The sequence below is a fragment of the Amphibalanus amphitrite genome, unplaced genomic scaffold, assembly GCF_019059575.1.
Source record: "Amphibalanus amphitrite isolate SeventyFive unplaced genomic scaffold, NRLGWU_Aamphi_draft 000737F_arrow, whole genome shotgun sequence".
Taxonomy (NCBI): Eukaryota; Metazoa; Arthropoda; class Thecostraca; order Balanomorpha; family Balanidae; genus Amphibalanus; species Amphibalanus amphitrite.
The window spans coordinates 50,847-75,141 of NW_024882231.1; the positions used below are offsets into that span (position 1 = coordinate 50,847).

Consider the following 24,295-nt stretch of genomic DNA (forward strand, 5'->3'; position numbering starts at 1 on the left):
AAGTCTACATTACGAAGTTAATATTTTCGTTTATTGTAGCTGCCTTTTGAGTTCTATCATATAATCGTCCATCTCAGCGCCACTGGCTAGCCTGTGGCACCATAGGCACAGGCTACTTCCCCTTTCTCTTTTTCGCCTAGCCACCCGGATCTTGAGCGGCAGCACCCATGACAACAAGCACACGTCCCCGGTGAAACAACTCTGGCCGCGTGCCACCCGGGCCGCGGCGGCGGGGGAGGGGAGGAAAGCCCGAGGCGCGGAGGGGAGGGGAGATGAATTCCACCGGAGGCAGCGCCCGCTCCAACCGACGAGCAATCGCCCACACCCCTCCCCTCCCCTCCCCAAGCGCCCGGCGACCGGCCGAGTCCTGCCCTGATTCACCACCGCGCCATATTTCTCTCTTACCACGCCTCACTTCTTTCTCTCTTTTCCCTTCCCCTGCCCCGCACTCTCACTCCCCCTTTCGCATAATCAGAATGCCTGCGTTGTTAGTGTCATAATCGGAATAGAAATCCAACCACGATATGTATATTGATTATTGATCAGCAATGAGAGTAGCTTACCGTATATAATTACGCGGGACAAACATATAAAAATAACATACGGAGATGATGCATTAGCTGCACTCGCGATGATTGAATAAGCTGAATAAGCTGTAGACTTTCGTACCAAGTTGGCCAAATGAATTTCCTCCCGGTTGTGATTATGTTCTCCTGCGGAAAACGACACATGGTTTTGATCGGTTAGGAACAGCTGGCAGGTTTCTGTGAGGCCGTTATTCTGATTTAGTGTGGCCACCACGTCACTCAGCGCACGCGTCACCTCCTGCCCAAACACACGGCCAACAAAAAGCGTTTTCTTTGGCCGGCGAAAATGCGGTACACGCCGTGTGATCACCGAAGCTGATTTCATGGGCTCCCCACGCGGCGAAATGGCTGCTGCAAGCGCCGACCTGCCCGCTGGCACGCTCCACCTGCCGCGACAAATATAGAGCCGCTATACCGAAACTCGCACCAAACTCCCCGACAGGTAGCCCGGAGTGGGCCACTCACCCACCGCAGTGAGACATCTCACCTCTCTCACCTGGTGATCTGACCGGCGCTGATCTCTGTGACGGCCACGCCCTGCTCCGACCCTCCGCGCACACCCCACGCCGCCGACTGGGCGCCGACGAGCGGCACAACCGGCGGCACCTGGCCCGTCGGTCGCGACGGGCCGCGGCCACGTGCGCCGTCGGCCGCGACGCGCCGCCGCCGCCGGGACCGACGGCACGCGGACCGGAAACTGCGCACCGCGCCACTGCAGAGCACGTGGTGCCGAGGGGTCCGAGATGCTTCGTAACCTAACCATAACGGGCGGACCGCCTGGCCGGCAGCCCAAGGCCGCCCTGGTTTGGCCCAGAGCCACTGTATCGCTGGATGGAGTTCAGTGTTCCAAATGTGCCTTGGCAATATAAAGGCTTGCGACAATCTATAGGTGTACATTGAAAGGGCTGGGGGCTGTATTTTGAAAGGGCTGGCTCAGAGGCAAAATAAATTGGTTACGCGCTGGGCCAGTGGCGCCGGGCCGTGCAGGTGGGAGGAGAAGGTGGTGTTTGAACACCTCCTGTCTAACTTGACTCCTGGGCTACGTAGCGACATGCGGTAAGCAGGGTTCGAAAGAACATCAAAAATTATCTAAGAAGTAATTCAGTAATTTGTTGGCCAGGTCAAAGTTCAAGTCACCAGAGGCCATCAAAGGTCAAACTTTGCCTATTTCAACAACTTTTGAAAGGCGCATAACTCGGGAGCAAATCGAGCTACAGCACCGAAGAAAGCGCATTTGATTTTTTTTTTACATTTCGCTTATAGAGTGAATCTGTAAATACTTCTTTAAGATTCACCTGAGACGCTGCCCCACTGCCCAGTGTAATAACAATATGCTGAATGCATTTTCCATCTTGACATCTTTGTTTTAACCCTATTCCTGGCGGGGGGAGGCCTCAGGAGCCCCCCCTGAGGTTTTTTGGTTATATCTCCCAAACGCTTTGAGCTAGGAAGCTCAAATTTTCTGACATTTTCTAAAAGGCTTTTACGCAACATTTCTGAAAATTTTGAGTTGAACTGACCTCAGGTCAGGTCACCAGAGGCGGTTTGGTGACCCCACCTCAGAAAAGTTTGCAATCACGCCAGAGCTAGAGTTTTTGACCGATCAATTTCTTCTCTTCAGGCTTTAGTTAGGGTACCAGTATGTGCAATTTGTATATCTCAGAATTTTCATACCTGTGACCTGAGGTCAGGCCAGACTCGTGACCTTTACATTGCAAGCCTATGGGAAAATATTGAAACGCCTCCTGCTTCGTGTAAACGAGTCAAAACCACCCAGTTCTTTCAGTATTATGGAAGATTATCTCATCGGTGATGATCCTGGTGCCGCTAATTGACAGGGGCACCGGCAAAGGTCATCTGAGGTCATGTGACGTCATAAATCGTTTTTCTGTCAATAAATCACGACATGATGGTGCTAAAGACTTGTAAGTGGTACCAAACTGCTCGCCTGGTCAAGGCGCGTCGTTTGATATGTGCAGCATGACCATACCCCACAACCTCATTGATGAATGACCTGACCTTGACCTCAGGTCAAATTCTAAATTGACCTGTGAAGGTCATCACATACTTATTTCGCATCGCCTCGGCGAGAGCAACAAAAAAATGTATTGGTTTTATGTCTCTATGTTTCTTAGTTTAAAAATTATATAGGTAACTAATTCCAAAACATTTTATCGTTGATGACCTCTGGTGACCTCAATATTGACCTGACCTGAAAATGTTGTATGCAAAAGTTGTAGATCTTTAATCGACCTATCAATCGCCGTTCGCCGTTTGTCGCTGCGATGTGTAGTTTTTTAGATCTGAAGGGGGGGGGGCCGAATCGGCCCCCCCCCCGCCAGTTTCTTGTCCCGGCGGAGCCCGCCAGGAATAGGGTTAAGTATCTTTTTACGCACTGTGCCGCGGATATTCGACTCTGACGCAGCACCCACCAATCAGCACCCGATATGACCGATCACCTGATCCATCCAACCAATCAGCTGAACATGCTCGGCGGGTGGCGGGAACGAATCGTTGGAATACGAGCGAATACACCGAGATAGCGCCGTTTGTTAACAATTTATTCTCGTTCTCGACTCGTTTTTTCGTTCCACCGTTTTACAAGTTGGGTGGGTGTCTAGTCGAAATGCATAATGAGACACTAGGCATGATGGTGCATAAAAAATGAAAATAAACACGACCTACACTAATGAATAAAATGCAGCTCTCAAGCGAACGTAATTTCGCTCGCGAAACATCAGGTCGCGACAGCAGACGAAACTAAGTGTAGAAGACTGGTATATACCGTGTAAGAGAACGCCCGGAGCTTCGTCACGTATCAACATTTTATCAACATTTTATCAACGTTTCGTTTAGTGTGACAGCATTACATTAAACGAAATTAACGTCATGTCTATCGACCGATTTAAATGTAACACACTACCCTCGTGCCGAAAATTTCGTCATCTTTTCATGTCGCTCTGGAGCGACACTGACATCAGACAGCCTCGTCGATAGCAGAATCACGTTCAGTCACTAGGAGTTTGGGCCACATTGCAGCGTCTGGGCCGGAGACGCGACCCGTCAATTAGGCCCCGTCACCGCCCTCCGCATACTTATCACTTGCTCCTCGGACTAACAGCACCTCTGTCAGATCATCGCCGGGCCACAGCTAGTCCTCCCTGGCTGCTGACGACGACGGCGGCGGGCGGGTGGCGGCGGGCGGGCGGCCGCGGGCGCGAGATTCGGACCTGCCGCCGCCGCCGCCGCCGAGACGATCAATCGAGGCTGTTGGGTCTGTGCGAACAGCTACAGGGCTGACCCGGCGGCCGGTATCGCCCCGTCAGCAGCTGGTCACGGCCGGCGGGGAACAGAGCCGAACGGTTACCAGAGCTGAGCCGAGCCGAGCCGTTACCAGAGCAGAGCCGAGCCGTTACCAGAGCAGAGCCGTTACCACAGCCGTTACCACAACAGAGCCGTTACCAGAGCCGAGTCGTTACAACAGCCGAGCCGAACTACCCCCACAGTCGAGCCGTTACCACAGCCAACGGACGTAGGTATAGGACACGGAGCGAGGGGAGGTGGTGTTAAACCTGCTGACTGCTGAATCAGTAGCTCAGGGAAATGGAGACTGCGTTACGAATGGTGAAGAGGCAGAGCGAGAGAGAGAAAGAGAGAGAGAGAGAGAGAGAGAGAGAGAGAGAGAGAGAGAGAGAGAGAGAGAGAGAGAGAGAGAGAGAGAGAGAGAGAGAGAGAGAGAGAGAGAGAGAGAGACAGAAAAAGAGAAAGAGAAAGAGAAAGAGAAAGAGAAAGAGAAAGAGAAAGAGAAAGAGAAAGAGAAAGAGAAAGAGAAAGAGGGAGAGAGAGAGAGAAGAGAGAGAGAGAGAGAGAGAGAGAGAAGGAGAGAGAGAGAAAAAGCAGAAAAGAAGAAAAGAAAGAGTTGGAAAGTGTAGGTAACTACTTACAAGAACATATGTACTCTTTATGCAAGGGATAAATTTAAGTAATGACAACCCTACCAGCAAACCAGTCTCGAATATTTTACCCGTATAACGTAATTATACCAGAACCCCTTAACTATTAGAACTTTTGCAATACTGACGCAAGATATACGCCCATCATGACATGGACTTCTAAAATTTTCAGAAACAAAACTACAACCCTGGGGATTTCGTCTGATCGAGGGTATTTGCCCGCGCTGCCCAGAGAGACCTTTCTAAGCGCAGCACTCATTGCTGCAGATGCCTCGCCGAATCAGAGTCTGTGCTGCTGATTGGCAGTTACTGGCAGTCGGCACTTTACGTGCTCAGAAGCTATATGATTTGTCTACTGACGTCATGAGCTCAGTTCAAGTCATCACCAGTAATAGCTGATACTGATAGTGAGACATATTGAACATCAAAGCCGAAAGCTTGGGAAGCTGGCTCCACTTTGGCCCTTCATTTCGCCCGGGTATTGCGGAGCCCAAAACAATATAATGTTCAGCTTGCGCATTTTTGTTAGGCCTGTTTGCTATTTTCATTTCGGGCCTCGGAATGCAAGTAAGACACTCGTCCCATATTTGCTTGAAATAACTACAGCCAGATTTAGGTGCCTACCATTCGAGAACCAACTCCCGAATGTGTATGGATTCAGTTCATTCATCCAGTCATTCATTCATCTATTCATTCATCAATTCATTAATCCATCCATTCGTTCGATCCATCAAGGTATCCATCTATTCATTCATTCATTCATTCATTCATTCATTCATTCATTCATTCATTCATTCATTCATTCATTCATTCATTCATTCATTCATTCATCCATCCATTCATTCATTCATTCATTCATTCATTCATTCATTCATTCATTCATTCATTCATTCATTCGTTCATTCGTTCGTTCGTTCGTTCGTTCGTTCGTTCGTTCGTTCGTTCGTTCGTTCGTTCGTTCGTTCGTTCGTTCGTTCGTTCGTTCGTTCGTTCGTTCGTTCGTCCGTTCGCTCGCTCGCTCGCTCTCTCGTCTGTTCGCTAGTTCATTCGTTCATTCATTAACCCTCGCACGACCAGGCCATTTCTCATAACACGAACGACCAGGGGGGGTTGTTACGACCCCCCCCCCTGGCGTTTCGAAACGGAAGGTCGTAGAGCTTAGCGGAAAAAACCAACGGATTGCTCTCAACGAGATCTCGCGATTGGTGGTATATTTTTTGGTCCTAGGTCAACATTTGACCTACTTATGACCGGTCAAAGGTCAAATTTTCCGAAAAAACAAACTTTTTCAACTTTCCGCGGCGATTGCGGCAAAACGGTGGAAGATATCGACTTGAAACCTTCACTATCGTGTTCCTTGATTAATTCTCTATCGTTTGGTATGTATTTCGTTTCCCTAGCTCTAAAAATGGCGCGTTGGGAGCGCCGGAAGTCGGCAAGGTCACAGTCGGCGGCAGAAATTCGAAAAATCAAAATTTAAATTTTTGAAATCTGATTGTATTTTTGGATTTGGGAGGTCCATTTGCTCCCTATAGAAGCTAATATTGCTGCATATTCCCATTGAGGTGACAAGAATTAGCAAAATAGTGGTTCGGGCGCTTTTCAAAAATAGTACCGGACGCTGTTCCTCTTGTGACGTCATAGCTCCGTGACCTGACCTGACCCGGTCAATTTTCTTGCACCACACGATAGCCAATTCTTGCCCCAACATGCATGGGAAGTTTCATCATGATCCATCAAACAATGTGGGTATCACCGGCAGAAAACCTAGGGATTCGGCGCACACGTTTGGTAACTGTCGGCCGGAGGCTGTACCTCTTATGACGTCATAACTCCGTGACCTGACATGACCCGATCAATTTTTTTCGGCAAAAGATGTGCAAAGGTTGCCCCAGAGGGTATTGAACATTTTAGCCCGCTACGACAAGCCGTTTAGCGTGCACTTCGAAAAAAACCTCTTCAAAATACAATCAAATGGTCTTCTTTGTTATGTGCTCTCCGAAGCTACTTCACAGGTTTGAGCTTACCAAACTAAGCGTCAAATAAAGCTATGTGCAATGTGCATAGCATTTGTCCTATAGCTGAAAAGTAAAATGCTAATGGCCCAATTGAAGAAAAGCATTGTCCACACACCGATGACCGATGGTCGATAACATAGAAATAAAAGATTGAAGAAAGACGGGACAGTTTACTTTTTATTGTGTAAAACATCTCACTCATGGCTAATGATAAGCAAAAAGCCAGGCTGGAAATTATTATATTTCCATAGCTGCATAGACATAGACATAGACATAGACGTGTATTGAAGCCATCCACGATACACTCGTGGCTATTACGGCCGCTCGTACAGGGCTAAAACTCTGCATGGGAGACATGACATAAAATAACGTGATAAATACGCTCAAAGCCCGTACACACAAACAAACATACACATGCACTCATACAGACTCATGGCCGCTGTCTAAGTCACCTCGCCTCCCCGTAGGTGGGATTGGAGGTGCCGACCAAATAGGTGGGCCGGTAGACGCGTCAGTTCTGACGGGAGCTGGTTGTAGGCGAGGGGCGCCCGGCAGCAGAACCGGCGCTGCCCCATCGCTGACCGCGATCGTGGGACTGACAGATTGCGGTCCTGTCTGGTGGATCGCTGCCGCGTCTGCGATACCTGCACCAGCTGGGCAGCCAGGGTTTCTGGCTCGCCTGATCGCCGCACCTTGTGCACCTTGTGCACTTGTGAGTAAAAAAAAAACTTTTTTTCCAGAAATTTAACTAAAATGCTCGTTTTGATCTCCTAACTTATTATCGCTCTTTACCTAACTCCTAACTCATTATCAAGAAAAAACCATAACTACGCCTACGCTTCCAAATGCTTCATTGCGAGTGAATAGTGATATCTTATTTCTGGTATTTCTTATTATCTCTGTTTCTTAGATTGGGTATGTACTTATCTCATCACCAAGTTACTATAATAGCTTGCCGACGTAAGCCAGTGGAGATGCCCGCTACCCTAAGTAACGATGCGAGATTCACTCACAATCGTTATTGCAAGACAAACGGAAATTTCATAACGTTCACAAGCATTTCTCACTTTATCATGACTACTGTTGCTCACATCCATGCAAACATCGGGGGAGCTCTTTAGGAAGACATTTTCCTTGCATTTTGAAGCACTGTTCGATGACTGCAAAATCCATATTTCTAGCATCTCGCTCGAGCGGAAGAGGGTGGCAGGTGGTAGACATTCCGTTCCGCTGCTCGCGTATCCCGGATGGGGCCGTTCGCCCTTTACCGCGCGGTCTCCGTGTGGCTGTTGGCAGCCTTCTCCTCAGAGCCGCCCTCAGATGAAGGTCAATGTGCGGCACAACGTCGCCGGATAGGATGCATAGCTGACCATGGCCTTGGTCGTGACATTCAGCTACCAGAACTCACGCCAGCCACATATCTCCCTCGCCTAATTGATATTCCAATAATTTTTCTCTCGTGAAACCTGTGCCCGTGCCGTCATCTAGATATCAGTAACGAGCCCTAAAACACAAGTATCTAACACAGGACATATTCACTCCATTACTGCACATAAAACCCAGCCACATAACTCCGGATGCATCACAATGACCCACAAAACCACTGGCCTCACTCACCTGTCATGACTGCCGCGCGCGAACAAAAGCCGGCCGGTGGTGAGCCGCGGGGGCCGGGGGCTCTCAATGGTCTCGGCGGCCGGTCGGGGTCGGTGTCACTACCGGCGCGCGGCGGGGGGCCGGCGGTCCGCTCCTCTGGGGTCAGACACACTGCGGGGCGAGCTGTCCGGCGGCGGCCGGCCGCATGGGCCCACCGCGGTCACCGCGCTACGAGGCCGAGCGGATGAACGCGTACCAGATGATACAGGTCACCACACAGATGAATATGAAAATGAAGAACACGACCAGGAAGACTCGCCATGGCTCCATGGGCGCGGCGCGGCGGACGGCACGGGGCGCCACTCAGAGGCCGGGCGGCGCGGCGCAGCGCGGGGCGCCGCCTCCCTGGCGGCCGAGCTGAGCGCAGCGCGCGGCCCGCCCGCTGCCGAGTCCACACATGGTGCCGCTGGCTGCGCCGCCGGACCGACACTGCCACCACTACCACCTCCACCGCCGCCGCCGCCGCCGCCGCGCGGTTCCCGAGGGAATCGATCGTTTTGGAGGGCGGCGGCGCGGCGCGGGCGGACCGCTCTCTGGGCTGCCTCTCGTGGTCGGCCGGCTCGCGGCGCTGACCGGGCCGTCAGCGGGCCGCCCCATGTGGTCCCTGCAGCCAACAGGCTGACCTGGCGGACCTCAGCGGACCTCGGCGGACCCCAGCGGCGCGGCTCCGCTCGGCCGGCAATGGAGACGGCTCGGCGACGGGCGACGCAGAAATGTAGTGTGACAGAATGTCAGCGACGTAGGATAACGAGACGTCAGGCATTGGAACTAGGGAGACGGGCGCAATGAGCCGGCTTGGAGATGATCGTGTCCACACGGTATGCAGAGATAAAAACACCGGTGAGCGTGGGCCTAATGCAGAGGAAACAGCGTTGTCGGCGCCCGCTGTCCAGTGTGTCCATGTCCAGCAGTCTCAGAAAATCGGCTTTGTCCCTAATACTGCAAACCCTCGCGAGCCCTCACATTTTAGACTGCACGCAGAACGGATTATGTCTATCCTTATAGTGTATGCCTGAGGGTAGAAAGGCATGGCCTACTGCAGCGTTTTGAAACTACTGAAGCAACTTCGTTCCGGGCTTCTGAAATACGTCGGCAGAATATTTTCTAACGCAAAGCGGCTTTGAGGCGCTGAGTGCACATTTCAGAGGTGTGTCACGCTGCTTGCTTGTGAGTCGTCCTGTACGGGTGAGTGATACATTTTTGACATCGCATAGCACACGGAGCATGTGAAATATTTACACGGAATAATCTCGGTATTCTGTCTTTACGTGAAATACGATTTAAGGTCTGTAGCTGCCAAAGGCCTAAACAAAAATGGATACCGTCTTCATCTACTTCTTTGGTCGTTATAACTAGGTGGTAGTTACGTAAATTTGGTTGACTCAAGTGTGGCTCAAGCATTTGTACACGAAAAATAAAACTCACCCTAGGTACAATATAAGTATTCAAATAAATCTAAAATAAGCGTAAAAATAAAATAGAATCCCCCATGTCTAAGTAAAATAGCTGGGCATCCGTTATAAACAATCTTCTTTTTCAGAAAACTGTTGGATGAATAAGTTTATTGAAATTCAAACATATAGCAGAGATTCACAACTTGATGGAACGAGCAATAATTTAAAAGTTAAAAAACACCAATACAGATACAACACTGCGGACAGTACACATGTGAAAGCGAGCAAAATGTGGTGTGCGCGCTTGCCAGTCAAAGCATCGGACACATAACAAGAAACGGATGGCTGATCTAAATACAAATACTTTAAAATCGGATAAGGTACTCTTGCGCGGGGACCCTCAGAGTCCGGTCCCTAACATCCGTACATTAGTTCCCGCCTGCGGTCAACACTTCATGCAACAGCACGGGTCACTGCACTGCCCACGGCTCAGAAATTGCAACAATAGTCAACAGCGCTCAGAGGGAGTCAGTCCAAGGCTCATAACAAATGATTCGATCGAAACAATATACCTACATTCAAAGGCCTAACAATAATTTGCAATCTAGGTGAATGTTTCTTGAGCCATTTCAATGCGTCGCACATATGTACTAAATTTGATTTCAAATGTCTATATTCTCAACCGGTCAGGGTTTCATAGCTAATCATGACGGCTATCAATTGTTCGAACGTGACCCACCGCTGAATACTGACTGGGGTAGGACACAGGCATTCGAGGGCCCGAACAAGAGCTTCAGCGTTGAGTCACCTCGGTGCACCAGGTGCAAGGGTGGGTATGACGGGGAGCGAGGCCCCTAATACTGGACCCGCCTGACGGGAGCAAGGGCCCTGGGTTCGGCAAAAACCCTGAAGGGGTGAGGGCCCTGAGGACGTCCGAGGGCCCTGTCACCACCAGGCCACTTCTGAGCGAGCGGGGACACGCGGCAGGCCTATGGGATGGGTGCGACACGGCGGGATGCACTGCTAGGCGGTGAGCTGATGGGTATTGCTGGGGCGGATGGCGATGAGATGAGACACATACCAGGTCAGGCACGCGCTCGGGCAGGGCCGGCCGCGTGCACAGGCACCTGGTCAAACGTTGGACACGGGACAGGTACACAGTTGAGGAACACAGTGATCCCTGAAACGGTCGGACGCGGGCCGACGTCGAGCCGACGAGGAGCTGCACAGAGCCGGGTGAAATGGACACGAGCTCAGACACGGAAAGCTGGCGATAAGGAGACGGGAAAAGTGAACAGTGATCAATGAACAGGGTCGTGTGTACGGTTGTTTGCTTGTCAGTTTAGCTTCTAATGGCATGTTATCATTAATAGGCTGAAAATATACGCAAACTGTGATTTCGTTTACTTTGTTCACGGGTAGTGTTTAACAATGTAGTGACCAAGTCGATGCACCAGAAGGAAGTTTGATAAGAGTCCGAAATACAAAATATCTTCTTTGTAGTAAACCCAAAAGCAAACAGAAACAGAAACCCAAGCCAGCCTTGATATACAGGCCAGCGCGGAGCCATTCACTGAAAATACACGAGCCTACGAAGCGCATTGCGAACGGATTTTTAATTGAGCATCGGCCGCTATTCCGGTTCCAATGTGCATTTACTTTGCTCTTGTCTGAAACAACTGAATGATAAGAAGAGCATGATCCATTGTGTATGGTACCATGTCTAAATATGTTCACAGAAAATATAACAGCATGGCTTTCTCGTTCAACTTTGCGCATTTAATAAAATGACTTTGTCATTATCTTCATCAGGCAGGAGGACAGCTACGACAAAATATAAAGACCTAACATGCTAGTCACATAAATGCCCATTGCCTAAGCCATAAAAATAAATCATTGGAATGCCTTTCATTGAACCAACAACCTCACACCCGAACAACTGTCCTTCATCCTTCCAACTTCCAAGAATAGGACATCCTACTTATCTTACAAGTATCAAAACCGAGCCACCGTAATGCCTACACATTCTAACATAACAATAGAAAAGTAGTTGTTTCATGTGTGCCACTGCATGCACTACAGCCGTGTCGCCGGGGCCGGTGGCTGCACGTGGGTCCTCACAGACACACCCGGCCACAAGTAAAACACAGGGAACGGGAACTGGAATCGAACGAGCCAGTGCACGGTACATTATGTACAGAACGACTATGTACAGAGTGCGACTGTCGGTAAACGATCCACAGCGTATGTAATCCGCGAAAGTACGCGGTGCAGCTATCGACCATGCAGCAGACACATGTGGTGGTTTATCTCAACGATATGCTGAGGGCTAGTGTCAGATGAGGGGAGAGGTCACATGAAAAGCAATGAGCGCACTTTAAAAACAGGCATACGAACTCATCGCATGCATATGTACAAATATACATCCCGACGCAACAATTAGTTGCCATGCCGTCTACGTGCAAAGCATTCTAGAATAGTTTTCAACTTCAGTTGAAGTGAACAGACATCGTGGCTTTACACTCAAAAGCCGCGATTTTCAAACAAATAACGACGTCGGAGGATTCTCAATCTCCGGAAAAAAGTCATTCAGAGTGTTAGTGCAGGGTAGTTGATAACATACCTTCCGTCATATAGAACCAGCTATCAACAGATAGCGCTACCATTTACCTACCCATACCGTCATCTGACTAGATATGAAACACAGGACGTGAGCGACCAGCCGTCGAGAGAAGTCGAGGTTACTTTCAATGTCCATGGCCATGATAAGCTGCCCAGCCAGCTCAATCAACAGAGCGCTATCACACTCGCTCAGCAGCACTGGCCTCGTCTGTAGCACACCGTAGTTGACTTTGCTCGTCTTGTCGGGCCAAATTTGCCCGTCAGCACCTCCAGGTCAGTCCTGTTGTCTCCCGACCAGCAGAGCGCACTCGTTCGAGCTACCAGAGTCGGTATCGGCCGCCGTACTGCTATCGTCGCTCACAAAACACGGCCCAACAACACGGGGAACAATACACACATCTGTGTCAGCAACACTGCAAATGCCGAGAGAGCTGCCCCATAAAACATCAACACACCTTCGCGCTGTAAATTCACACCGAGCTCAACCGCGATTTAAAGCTCACCGATCCACTAACATTCACTCCTTCACTTTCCGACAAAGGAGCTGTACACTGCAGATGCCCATCATAAGGAACAACTCTGATGAGCTGGACCCCGTTCACCAAATAACTGCATCATCGAGGGCTGATCATCTCTCCACACCCTTCCCCTCACTGCATGGTCGTGCCTCTCCACTCCGGCCAGCTGCAGGTGCAGACTGGTGTCCGGAGAGCTGCAGACCAGACCTCCTCGAACCTCACTGGACCTCACCGGACCTCGTCGGACCGGACTGGACCGGACCGGGGCCTTCACCGGCGCACTACGAGAACGAGCTGCGTCTCGAGTCGATGTTGTAGACCAGCGTGCGGCCCAGGTTACCCATGGAGAGGCGCGGCTTGATCTTGCTGGCGCCGTCTCCGCCGTGGCTCGACGGCACCGTCAGAGATGAGATGCGGGAGGTGCGCGGCTCAATCGACAGCGACCTGAGGTCACAGGAGCGGGGGCTAGGGTCAGTACTGACACAACCAGACCTGATGCCTCAGGAGGCAAGAGGTCACAGATCAGTGGTGACACAGACCTGGGTCACGTGCAAAAAGAGATCACGGGTTAGCGGTAACAGTGATCCCTGGTTTTCACGGTACAAGGGCACAGGTCAGTTTTGATAGTGATAACATTGCTGAGATGGATAAACGGCGTCGAAGTGCAGGGCTGAAAGAAATGTTGCCATTATGCACATCAATTGGCTTCTTTTTGTTTCAAAGCATCATCAAAAAAAAAAAAAAAACATCGGCAATAAAAGAAATGAATGCACATCATATTTGTGTCATTTCGAGTGTGGTGTGTAATCCTCCAGGTCATAAGGATTACAATCGCAAGCCTCTTTCTCCTACTAATATCTGAGACAAGACTGCAGCAGTGCCTGCATCATCTGGTCTCACAGAGCTGTATAATGCGACTGGGCACAATGAGGCGCTGACGACTATTACCGCGCGCTGCCAATACGGACTGATAATGGACAGGGGCCAACACCCGAGTGTTTACTGAGCGTGACGTCAGGCCGACTGTATTGCACCCCTCCCCCTCCCCCTCTGGTAATGACCGCCCGATAAAACACTGCCGCTGCCGCTATTCGCCGTGGGGGGGGGGGGGGGACTCAGACAGCATCGGACTCAGAGGGAAGGCCGCAGATCGTCATTGGACGACGGGAGGTCAGCACGGTCAAAGGTGCCGTGAAGTTTTGGCAAAATCGTGCGTGGAAGAACTTCTCACAATTACAAGAGCAAAGTCAAGCGTGAGCCGTCTAGCAAATGAACTTTGGACATCCTATAATTGATTTCTAACATCAAACGATGATGAAGACGGCGTACGAGTACAAAGGCGTTTGAAAGCGATGCCTTTCTGAAGAGAGATGTGAGACTTTCTGACTCGTTGCCATAGGCGCGGGAGCCGGGGGGGGGGCAGTGGGGGCAGCTTGCCTCCCCCCCCCCCAACTCTGGGGCCGTGGGGGCGGTGCCCCCACAGCTTTGAGACGGAATACCACATTTGTTTTGCAAATGTTTTTTTTTTTTTTGTTGAAAAAGCCGAGGGGTGAAAAATAAGTGGCCTAAAACCGGTGAGAAAACTAGATTTGGGGGTACCCTAGGTTGATCTCTATTATGGTGTGCCCCCCCAGTCGGAAAGTAGTTCCCGCGCCCCTGCTCGTTGCAAGTCACCACCTCCTAAGCGGAGGAGCTCAGCGGGTACTCACATCTCGTAGAGGTCATCGTTGCTGAGACCGCAGGCGGACGCGTCCAGCAGATAGGCGGACACCTTGGCTTTGTACTCGATCTTGTATGGCGTCTGCTGGAAGCGCCTGTTCTCCCGAATCACGTGCGCAATCTGTGAATGAACGGGAGACTTTGTGAATGCCTGCAGGCACGACATGCATGCCAGTCGGCACCAGTCCCTATATTGCACCCATTGCACCAGTCGGTTCGTCAGCGCAACATTGGAGTCCTGGCAAAAATAAAACGACATTTCCATTTCTCCTTTTAACCCTCGCATGTGTGCGGCGTTTGCCAGCTTCTAATGTGTAGGGGGGGGGGGGGTCGGTTGGACCCCCCCCCTTGCCGTTTGGCCCCTGATTGAGCTAGAGCTTCGCGGAAAAAACGAGCGTGTTGCCCGTGACGAGAGGAAGCCGATGATACCCAATTTTAAGGTCCTAGGTCATTGGTTGACCTTCCAGGTCAGGTCAATGACCCAAAGTCGGGAAAATCGGGAACTGTTTAGAAAGTCGTAAAGTGTGGCTGCTAAGGGGTTTTTCGGGGTGCTGATCACGAATATCGTGTTAGTTTTGATCACAGATGATGTCTTGAAGCATTTAGACCAGGTCGGGTCAGGTCAGGTCAGGTCAACCAGTAGGCGTCGTGACGGGTATTCGTAGTACGTGTCAACCGCCTCTGACAGCTTCGTAACATGTTACGAAGTCACCAAAACTACTTCGTAAATGTTCAAATGGTTGCTAAATTCGAATTCAGCTCCAAAAACTAGCCTAGAAACATGTAAAACTCGAAAAAGTGACCCGAGGTCACCCGAGGTCACCAAAGGTCAATGACCTGACCTGACCTTCAGGTGACCTTGACACACACGGGAGTAACATCAAATCACATGTTTGAACGTTTGAAACCACGAAAAGCTTGCAAACACGCGGCTAGTGCGAGCCGACATACGCGAAATCGCGATTCCGGCCAAACATGGTCTCGGAAAAGAGGTCACAGGTCAAAGGTCATTTGGGTCAGGGTCATGAAATTTTCAGGGCAGGTGTAAAATTGATCAATGCGAGGGTACTAAAAGTTTCGTCGCGATCGGCCGCTTTTTACGCGAGTTATTCGCGAAAAACCATGGGGGGGGTCCATCCGACCCCCCCCTACACATGCGAGGGTTAATTTATACTTTTTGTTGTGGTGAGTAAAATGCGTAAGATCATTAGCTGAGGGTTTAACTGCAATATTTGCTGCGACATTTGTGCAATTTCAAAAGGAAACTTTTTTATTTTCGTATTGTAGTATAGTATTGGGCATTGGCTGAACTGTTCCTACTGACATTTCATGAGGTGTGGCTTGTGGCCTAATGCCTGTGGCTGTAATGTGTCTCAGTAGGTAAGGTAAGTAGGCAATGTGTCCCAGCGCCGTCCGGCCGTCCTGCAGCGGTAGCCGCTCTCTCGCCGCGCTGCGCGGCCGCTCTGGCCGACCGACCGACCGTCGGCGCGGCGTCGGCCCCTCGTCAGCGGCCGGCCGCCCAGTCAGCACACCACAATGATCAATGCGGCCCGCTCTTGGCAGGATGTCTTAACCCGCGAGTTGCTGGGGGGGGGCGTTAAACGCCCCCACTTTTTTCGCCGGGCCATAGCATAAAAACGGCGCGCCGCAGGCGCGCCAAATTTTGGGTACCTGTAGGGAATTGATTGAAGTTTATTGTGACAAAGTTTCAAAAAAATCGGTCGGAAATTTTTTGAGATATCGAGATGTTAGTGACGTCATGATTTCTGAGTTTTCGACCAAAAACGGCATATCTTCAAAAAATCATATAAAATCACAGAATAGACATACAGACATGCCGTAAACGCCATTAGACTGCCAATACCATGGACAATCAAATGGCTATCTTCGATAATTGATTATCGTTACGCATTTTCCAAAATCGTGAACTGAATCTTGGCAATTTCTCGTGACTACTTCAGGACCATGATACATACATTTCTTAAATTGAACTTTTTTAGCCAAACACGTACACATATGATAAAATGAATGTCACCATCGTGTTCTACGCCCCAAATTACCCATAAAACATGTGTCACAGGCTGCGAATATCAGTTTTGATTTTCGGGGATATGTGCCTGCCCGGTTGACCTGACCTTGACCCTGACCTATGCTTGACTGACCCCTACATGGAGCTGACACTCTTGTAGGCCTTATATGATGGATTGTGCACCGTTTTAACAGAGTTTATGACGAGAGGCGCCCATTGCGAAGTCCTGAAGTCCATGCTACTGAAAGCCCGATTTCAGGTGTTTGACCTGACCTTGACCCGACCTGTGACCTCAAAATTCAACTTTAAAGTACTCATCTGAAGCGTCTCGTCGCGTTCTTTCGTTTGCCGCCTCGTGCGTTTCGCTGCGCCTAGCGGTTCTCGAGTTATCGGCTGGGGGCGTTTAACGCCCCCCCCCAGCAAACGGTGGGTGGCGAAATACCCCAGCAACTGCCGGGTTAAAGGGTCGACTAGTAAGCAGGCTGCGAGGCGCCGCCACGGGCGGACGACGCCATCTCGAATACCGCGGCTGGTCACTGCCCCTCCCCTCCCCCCCCCAACACACAGACACATCACACTGAAATTCAGTGTGGCAGAGCGTGTATGTCCGAATAATATCACCGAATAGCCTGGAACGGGACCGCGATTATCGACAAAGAGCCATACTAGAAAATCGGATAGATCAAGGAAGCCTAGCCGCGCACAAGACGCTTACCAGCAAATCCCAGCGGTAAAATAGGTCCGACATGGATCCCATTACTAAAGAAACCACAAAAACATATTCAGAGATACATACACGGCACCAAGTTCCCACTTTCCGAGACTAATGCCTCGGTAGCGGAGTGGTCCGGGCTTCGAAGGGCAGGACGCATACGGCGCAATGGCGGCAACAACCGGGCCCTTCAAAAAGCTTGACGACGACCGGAAAGGCAAGTGACTGAACTGCTATGAAGCTAACATCTCAAGACGGGGACAGCAGTCCAACAACTAGCATCTGTCAGCACAGTTTATACTTCTCGCGGCTCGCGCAGTGCCCACCCACTCATCCTCCGCCCACTCCATGCCGTAGCGTAGCGCTGCCGCCTGTCGCGATGCTGTTCCGCGGTACACGAATGCACTGCGGCACAGTCTATCTGTTCAGTGAATCCGCGCTCGGTATCGGTAGCTACACCAACGGGCGATGACGACGACGTAAAAAAGACATCTGTCACCGTAAAAAGTCTATGGTTGACCGATGCAGTAGTTAGTTTACACATTTTGTTCGAGATGCTCTGCAGGAAAGCCCCCAACGGATGGTTGTGAAAGAGAATGACGTGATTACTGATTGGACAGAAAAGACCGGCGTTTTCGCAAGCTTTCAGGCGTTGTCAGTGAAAATTTGTCAAGCATAGGCATTTATTTTAAGTGCATTGCAGCATGCCTGTTATCTAGCTCATACCGAATGTGCTTATGCTGCTGGCCATGAAGAACTGTGACGTTTAACAAAAAATAGAAACTACAGCAAGGAAATATTTAGATAGCAAGGAAATATGTGAAAGGATCGAAACTGCAATAGGCCTGAGTCAATGCAATCTAAGAATGGCCTCAACAGACAACATCGCCCATGGGATATGTAATATCATTAGATGTCTTTCTTTATGCGTGACAGCCAATAAACGACAACTAGCCAGGCTCTTTATTACAGGATTCTCCAATGTCCACAATGTCATGGTGAAGATTGTCTGATAAATGGATGAGATTTTCTAAAGCCGATTCACAAATGGAGCTTTGTCGAGTCTTCTGCAGCGGAGCGTTAAAACCATGGTACATATCAAACAAAAGTCGAATGAAGAGAGGGAGAGGGACAGAGAGAGAGAGAGAGAGAGAGAGAGAGAGAGAGAGAGAGAGAGAGAGAGAGAGAGAGAGAGAGAGAGAGAGAGAAAAAAAAAATGAGTGAGTGAGGGAGATAGAAGCTGAACCGATATAAGAGTAAAGAAGATGCTTTACTTCTTTATTAATGTGTCTTGCTGAAGACACATTAATAAACTGAAACCATTGCTCACTAGGCGAAATAAAATGCAGCCGCTATTGCCCGTTAGGACGTAAGTTGTCCCCGTCCCCATGCAATTACACACCAGAGCCGAGACTGTGCAAAATTCAGTGTGCACTGTGCACTCACCATGCGCATTTTGGCGAAGTTGAGCAGCCCGTCGTCGGTGAAGTTGGGTGTGCCCTCCTCGATGAAGCTCAGCTCGGTCAGGTACATGCCCAGGTAGGGGATACAGGGCGGGTCGCAGCGGTGAAGGGTGTCCCGCAGGTTCCGAAAGTTGCCCTCGAACGAGACTAGCTTCTGCAGCCGACTGACCGTCTGTTTTGCCTGTGGGCCCGAGCATGCAGGACTGTCAGGGGCCCGCGTGGAAGATGGATGGTCAGCATCGTTTGGCTTCATAAGAAAATATACTTCAAAAAAGGTTCAGGTTACAGATTCGTGATTGTTGACAAAACATCAACATATTTTGAAGTCCCCAGCAAGGAATGAACTTTATAATAGCTGATATTATTATTTGTAGCTAATACACAATTGTGTATGTGGTCGTTTTGCATAATGATTCCATATAAACGTTACACCTGAATTTCGATGGAGTTGTTGTTGAAGCCCAAAATAAATATTCAGAAAGCCTAAAGGACGCCTAATTCACAGGTATTTATCAACACTTCGCCGAGAAAACTATGACGAAGCACCTCCATCCCTGACCCAGAAACCCTCAGCAGCAGCATTATCGCGCCTCCGGACTCACCGTTTTACTGACTTTCTCCCAGGTGCGTTTGAGCCGGAACACGGGTGTGTTGGTGAAGGCGGCGCAGATCTGCAGCACGCCGTTGAAGTTCTGCAGACACCTGCAGATGTCGCCCACGGCGGCCCACTTCTCGATCACTTGCACTCGGTCTGAAGAGTTCTTGTTCTTGAGGATCGATGATACCACGAGCATGGACATCTGCCGGTCGTGACGGGGACGTGGGTGAGGCGGAGGTGTAGTGAGGTGGAGTAGATAGGTGGAGGGCTCGTTGAGAGGTCATTGCTTTGTGACGTCTCCGTCATACAACATATTTGATGGACATTGGTATGGAAGAGGGCAAATAATCCTGATACATTTACGTTAAATATTTTAAAGAGAAGAGGAGAAACTGTGCGATACTTCGCCAAGCCGCAGAAATGCATTTAGCCCTTGGTGAAACTGGGAGCATCAAAAGAATTACGTGAAAACTGTAGCTGAAAGCGGCAAGTTCAAAACAAGGTTTTAGTCTTTCATTCAATTGAATACAATGACCAGCTGTTCGAACCCACCAATGCCTTTCATTAAACGTCTCTTCTGAGTCTTTTAGCAAGCTTTCAGAATGCATAGAGAGCAGATTAGGCGCTGAAAGGAGCGGATTCTGATCCGCGTTCAGCGGGCGTCCTAACCTCGTTGAATCGCCTTGTGATCATCACGATGTGGGGCGCTTTCTGCGTCTTCTCCGGCTTCATCCAGTTTTGACAGAGAAATTCCCTGAAAACACCGGGGTAAGGCTGGGCTGAATTTCGCGTAACAATGTCGGACTAAAAAAGGCTGAAATTCACACACAAATCCCTTCTGAAGTAGTCACATATACAATGTTAGCCAAATAGTCACCGGTGTTTAGGAAGGGAAAACTTCAAACAGGAGCTACCTCCAGAGAGCGTGTCAGATTTGTAAAGACCACACCTTTGTCCCTGATTCAGTAGCATAAATGTAGCACGACGTTACCAGCTCAAATACATAACAGTAAATCGAGGGGTCATACACTCTCGTATTTACTTCGCGTGTGGGTGAATGTTTGAAGAAGCTGGTAGTAAACTGTAATCTAGCGTGCTAGAGCTATTTGGGTAAAAGCTGATCTTTTCGTTTACACATGAAACAAACCTCCGGCTACTACTTCTCTTGTCTTTCTCCTTCCCCTTCAAGACCCAGCCGTAGTCTCAAGCAGGGTGTACTGTAAAGTTACATCGTTTTTGTTCGTCCTGTTCTCACTCTCTCGGTGACCAGCGGGCATGTGCTCACAGCTGACCTGGGGTAGGTCGGTCCGTCAGTACATAAGTGCACCCGGCCAGGTCCCCCACCCGGTGCCCCTCCCCTCACGACCACCAGTGCGTGCTAGTGCCTCATCAGGGCATCTCCTGAGTCCTGACCAACAGCAAGGAACTGTGGCAGCGCCATCGCTCAACCGCTCCGAAACACTGTTTACTGAGCTAGTCACCAACATTCATTAGCACTAGATTCGCCGGTAGAGGTGATCGCTGGAAGAAAACCCTAATGATCTGCCTCAAACGAAAACGCAAACGCTCGGAATATTTACATGAGATATTTTGATATCTTCAATATTCACGAGCAGCATGTGTACAATGTGTCCACCGATCACGCCGATACTCGACACAGAATAACTCATAGGCATTGCACCAGATCGAAGCATATCTACCGTTTTTTCTCCTCATTAGCCAGCGGCTGTTACCAGCCTTTGAACAGCGCAGCGGAGGCGGTGGAAGTTGGGCGTTGGGCGGTGGAAGTTGGGCGGTGGGCGGTGGGCGGTGGGCGGTGGGCGGCGGGGACGGCAGCGGGGGCGGCAGCGGCGTGCGTCACGCGCGGCGGCCCGCTTGTCGGCCGCTGCTAATCAGGACATCCTTCAGGCGGCGCTCGGCCTCCGCAGCTGACAGGCGTGGCGGGGTCGTATAGCTAACGCCCGCACCGCCGCCGGAGCTCGGGCCCGCCGCACTCCGTGGCAATTTGTCGGGCCGTTAGACTATATTTTAAACTGCCTGGCCGGGAGATACCCTGAGCCGCGCGGTTTATGAAGCTACATAGACTACCAGGCTAAGCCCAGGAGCTGAACTGAAATGCGCGAGCGTGAACGAATATAGAATGTTTGCATACAGCGAGTCCTAACGACAGCTCAGCTTCTGAAATGGATTCATTGTGTGAATGAAGACGTCTACATGAATGAATGAAAAAAGAGTCTCAAGTTAGTGCCAAGTTATTGCGAGGAAGTTGGAAAGGTGCATGCATAGACTTCTCTACATAAAAGGAGGAATCTGTGATTGATGAATCATGACCACCAACAGGGCGATGGAGAAGGTATTCGACGAGACTATGCTGGTTATGCCCGTCATCTTGTTGTAATGAATTCATACGACATGGCGTACCGGGGAGACTAAGCCCGGTCGCCCAGATGCAGTTAAGTTCCCAACCACCGTTTCATATGCCACAATGTCCTCTCATTGTTTACAGCAACCGTTCTTCGCCCGAGGCCGTTGTGGTCTCAACGGCAAAGGTGGCCAACGAGACGTGCTGACGCATTGATTTCAGCGCCCCGCGCCGAGACACCGAGTCAAAGGGAGAGGAAGAGGAAGACGGAGAGAGAGGGAGAGAGAGAGAGAGAGAGAGAGGGAGAGGGAGAGAGAGAGAGAGAGAGAGAGAGAGGGAGAGAGAGAGGGCAGGGTTGAATGTAGGAATTAGTGAGAGGAAGAATCCACAGATGCAGGCCGCGCGCAAATAGGTGAATGTGGATGAATGGAGAAGGATTCATCGTGTGTTCAGCGCCGCCTGCAGGGAGCGCCGGTCGGTGGTCGTCGCCGTGAGAGATATATCGTACGACAGCTCAGCCTACGAATGTCAGCCGCACATATCGGTGGGTACTGTGTACTGCGTACTGTGTTCACTGCGGAGGACCCGACTCAGTCACTGTGTGGAACAGTCGTACGTGCAAGTGAAACAACTTATGAAATTTGTAAGAAGTCGCATAAATCTCACATATATCGCAATCATAAGTTAAAATTTTAAGCATGCAAATCCGTGACTAATTTACCGAATCATACAGAAAAACGGCACGCCACGCCGGTCAGGGAGCATGCGCTGTGACCGTCCCTGTCCACAGTTTGTCCCGGTCCGGTCAGGGGGAGCGCTGTGACCGTCCCTGTCCACAGTTTGTCCCGGTCCGGTCAGGGAGCATGCGCTGTGACCGTCCCTGTCCACAGTTTGTCCCGGTCCGGTCAGGGGGAGCGCTGTGACCGTCCCTGTCCACAGTTTGTCCCGGTCCGGTCAAGGGGAGCGCTGTGACCGTCCCTGTCCACAGTTTGTCCCGGTCCGGTACGGGGGAGCGCTGTGACCGTCCCTGCTAGCAGGTTGTCCTCCGCCCGGGACCACTGGGAATGCACTGTCCTGGTCCGGTCCGGGGACTCGCTGTCGCCAATCAGCGGCTGATTCGAGCCGCCGGACACTGGCGACTGCGTGTCCGGCCTCCGGTGGCGACCCTAATTGGCCGCCCCTAACGACCCTGCCCCCCTCCCCTCCCGAGGGGGACGGGACCAGTGAGAAGACGAGGCGCGCTCGCTCCTTCTCACCGTCTGCCGTGCGTCTCACGCTCCGCGCCGCGGCCTGATTGTATTTTCCGCGTCATTTCATGTCGGTGGCGCCGCATTGTGCTGGTCGTCGATAGGGAAACGATCAAAGAGCGGCCCACGGCACCAGGGCCCGGCTGCTGCAGCAGCTGCAGCTGCCGGCAACTGCTGCAACAGCTGCCTGCAGCTGGCGGAGGCGGCTACTGGTTTGCCGCCTGCTACGGATGTATGACAGCCTGTACGTATATCGACCAGCCAATACTAAGGCATCGCTAATTGAAAAGACGTGGCACATTATTCATGCCTAACTTTGATATTTTATGATGTTCTTCTATTGTCGAATATTCTTGCCGGAAATGTAGCGACACGATAAGCATTTTCCGTTGCAATACTAGATAGAACAGAAATCAGTGCAGCCTGGAGCTATGTGGAAATGACTTCTACTATCAAGATTTAGCTCTGACAAAAATGCGTAGCGGATTTTATGGCGAGGCTCTGAAATCTGACGATAAATGGCCGCGGTGATAGGGCCTTGCTGACGCTGAGCGCGCTCAGTCGAATCCGATCCGCGGGGATACCATGGACTTCATGGACATTACAGATATAAAAAATGGACGTGGCATTTATTTGAGGAAAATGTAAAATTACGGAGCAGCTAAGATTCATCCAATAAATTTAGAATAATTTATTTTTTAGTATGCCTAAAAACGAGATAAGCAATCGCGCTTGGAGATTCGCGTTTCCCACGGGGCCTGTTTCTGCAGCTAACCAAGTCCAGCTCAGCTTTCCGTGCCGCCTTACAAATGGCGTGACTGCGAGCATCCTCACTGCATACCACCAATGATGTGCCGGACATATTGGTTTAGAATTGCGAGAGGCGTAGCACGACTTTATCAGTTAATAGGAAAGCCAATTCATAGCTACATGCTGATAAGGAAGCGAGAATTTGAGGGTGATATTTTCGTAATTGAGGCTCTTTATGTCAACAATAAATTTGAAGTTCGACTATATATCTTTTTTCACAACTCAGCACCTCTTCAAATAGATATACAGCTATCGCATCTGATGCTTACATACATCGAGCATTGCTTGGCAAGCGGAAGTGACACCTGTGAAGTTCACTGACCTTCAGCACCTGCGGGTGACTGCTGCATGCCATCGCCACTCACTGGCACCTAACTGCTAAAGATGTAGGTAATACTCACTCGCTCCTGATGGCCATGAAGATCTGGTGGTCGAGGTAGGTCATCTGCTCGGCTATGTCCAGCGCAGACAGAGTGTCAATACTCTCCTCGCTAGGAGTCTGGAACAACGGAGCGGGGCAGAGCGATTAGTGTCACACAAACGGTGCTGTTTTCAGTTTCGTAAGCATAAAACGGAATCACATAATGCGTACCGCACAGGGAGGTTT

At 50.4% G+C, this 24,295-nt stretch overlaps 2 protein-coding genes across 2 annotated transcripts in view; both read right to left on the reverse strand.

Moving 5' to 3' along the window:
• LOC122365400 overlaps positions 1–8,615 on the reverse strand; it is a 30,499-nt gene extending 21,884 nt beyond the window's left edge. The window contains exon 1 of the mRNA XM_043336574.1: positions 8,176–8,615. Within this exon, the coding sequence (XP_043192509.1) occupies positions 8,176–8,182 (7 nt within the window). The 5' untranslated portion in view covers positions 8,183–8,615. The remainder of the gene's footprint in view (positions 1–8,175) is intronic.
• Positions 8,616–9,761: 1,146 nt separating this feature from the next.
• Positions 9,762–24,295, reverse strand: part of LOC122365385 — a 39,607-nt gene continuing 25,073 nt past the window's right edge. Inside the window, exons 12-17 of the mRNA XM_043336549.1 lie at positions 24,090–24,187; positions 19,939–20,023; positions 19,274–19,471; positions 18,655–18,852; positions 14,458–14,588; positions 9,762–13,192 (exon numbers count right to left, since the gene is read on the reverse strand). Coding sequence (XP_043192484.1) covers positions 13,030–13,192; positions 14,458–14,588; positions 18,655–18,852; positions 19,274–19,471; positions 19,939–20,023; positions 24,090–24,187 — 873 coding nt within the window. The 3' untranslated portion in view covers positions 9,762–13,029. The remainder of the gene's footprint in view (positions 13,193–14,457; positions 14,589–18,654; positions 18,853–19,273; positions 19,472–19,938; positions 20,024–24,089; positions 24,188–24,295) is intronic.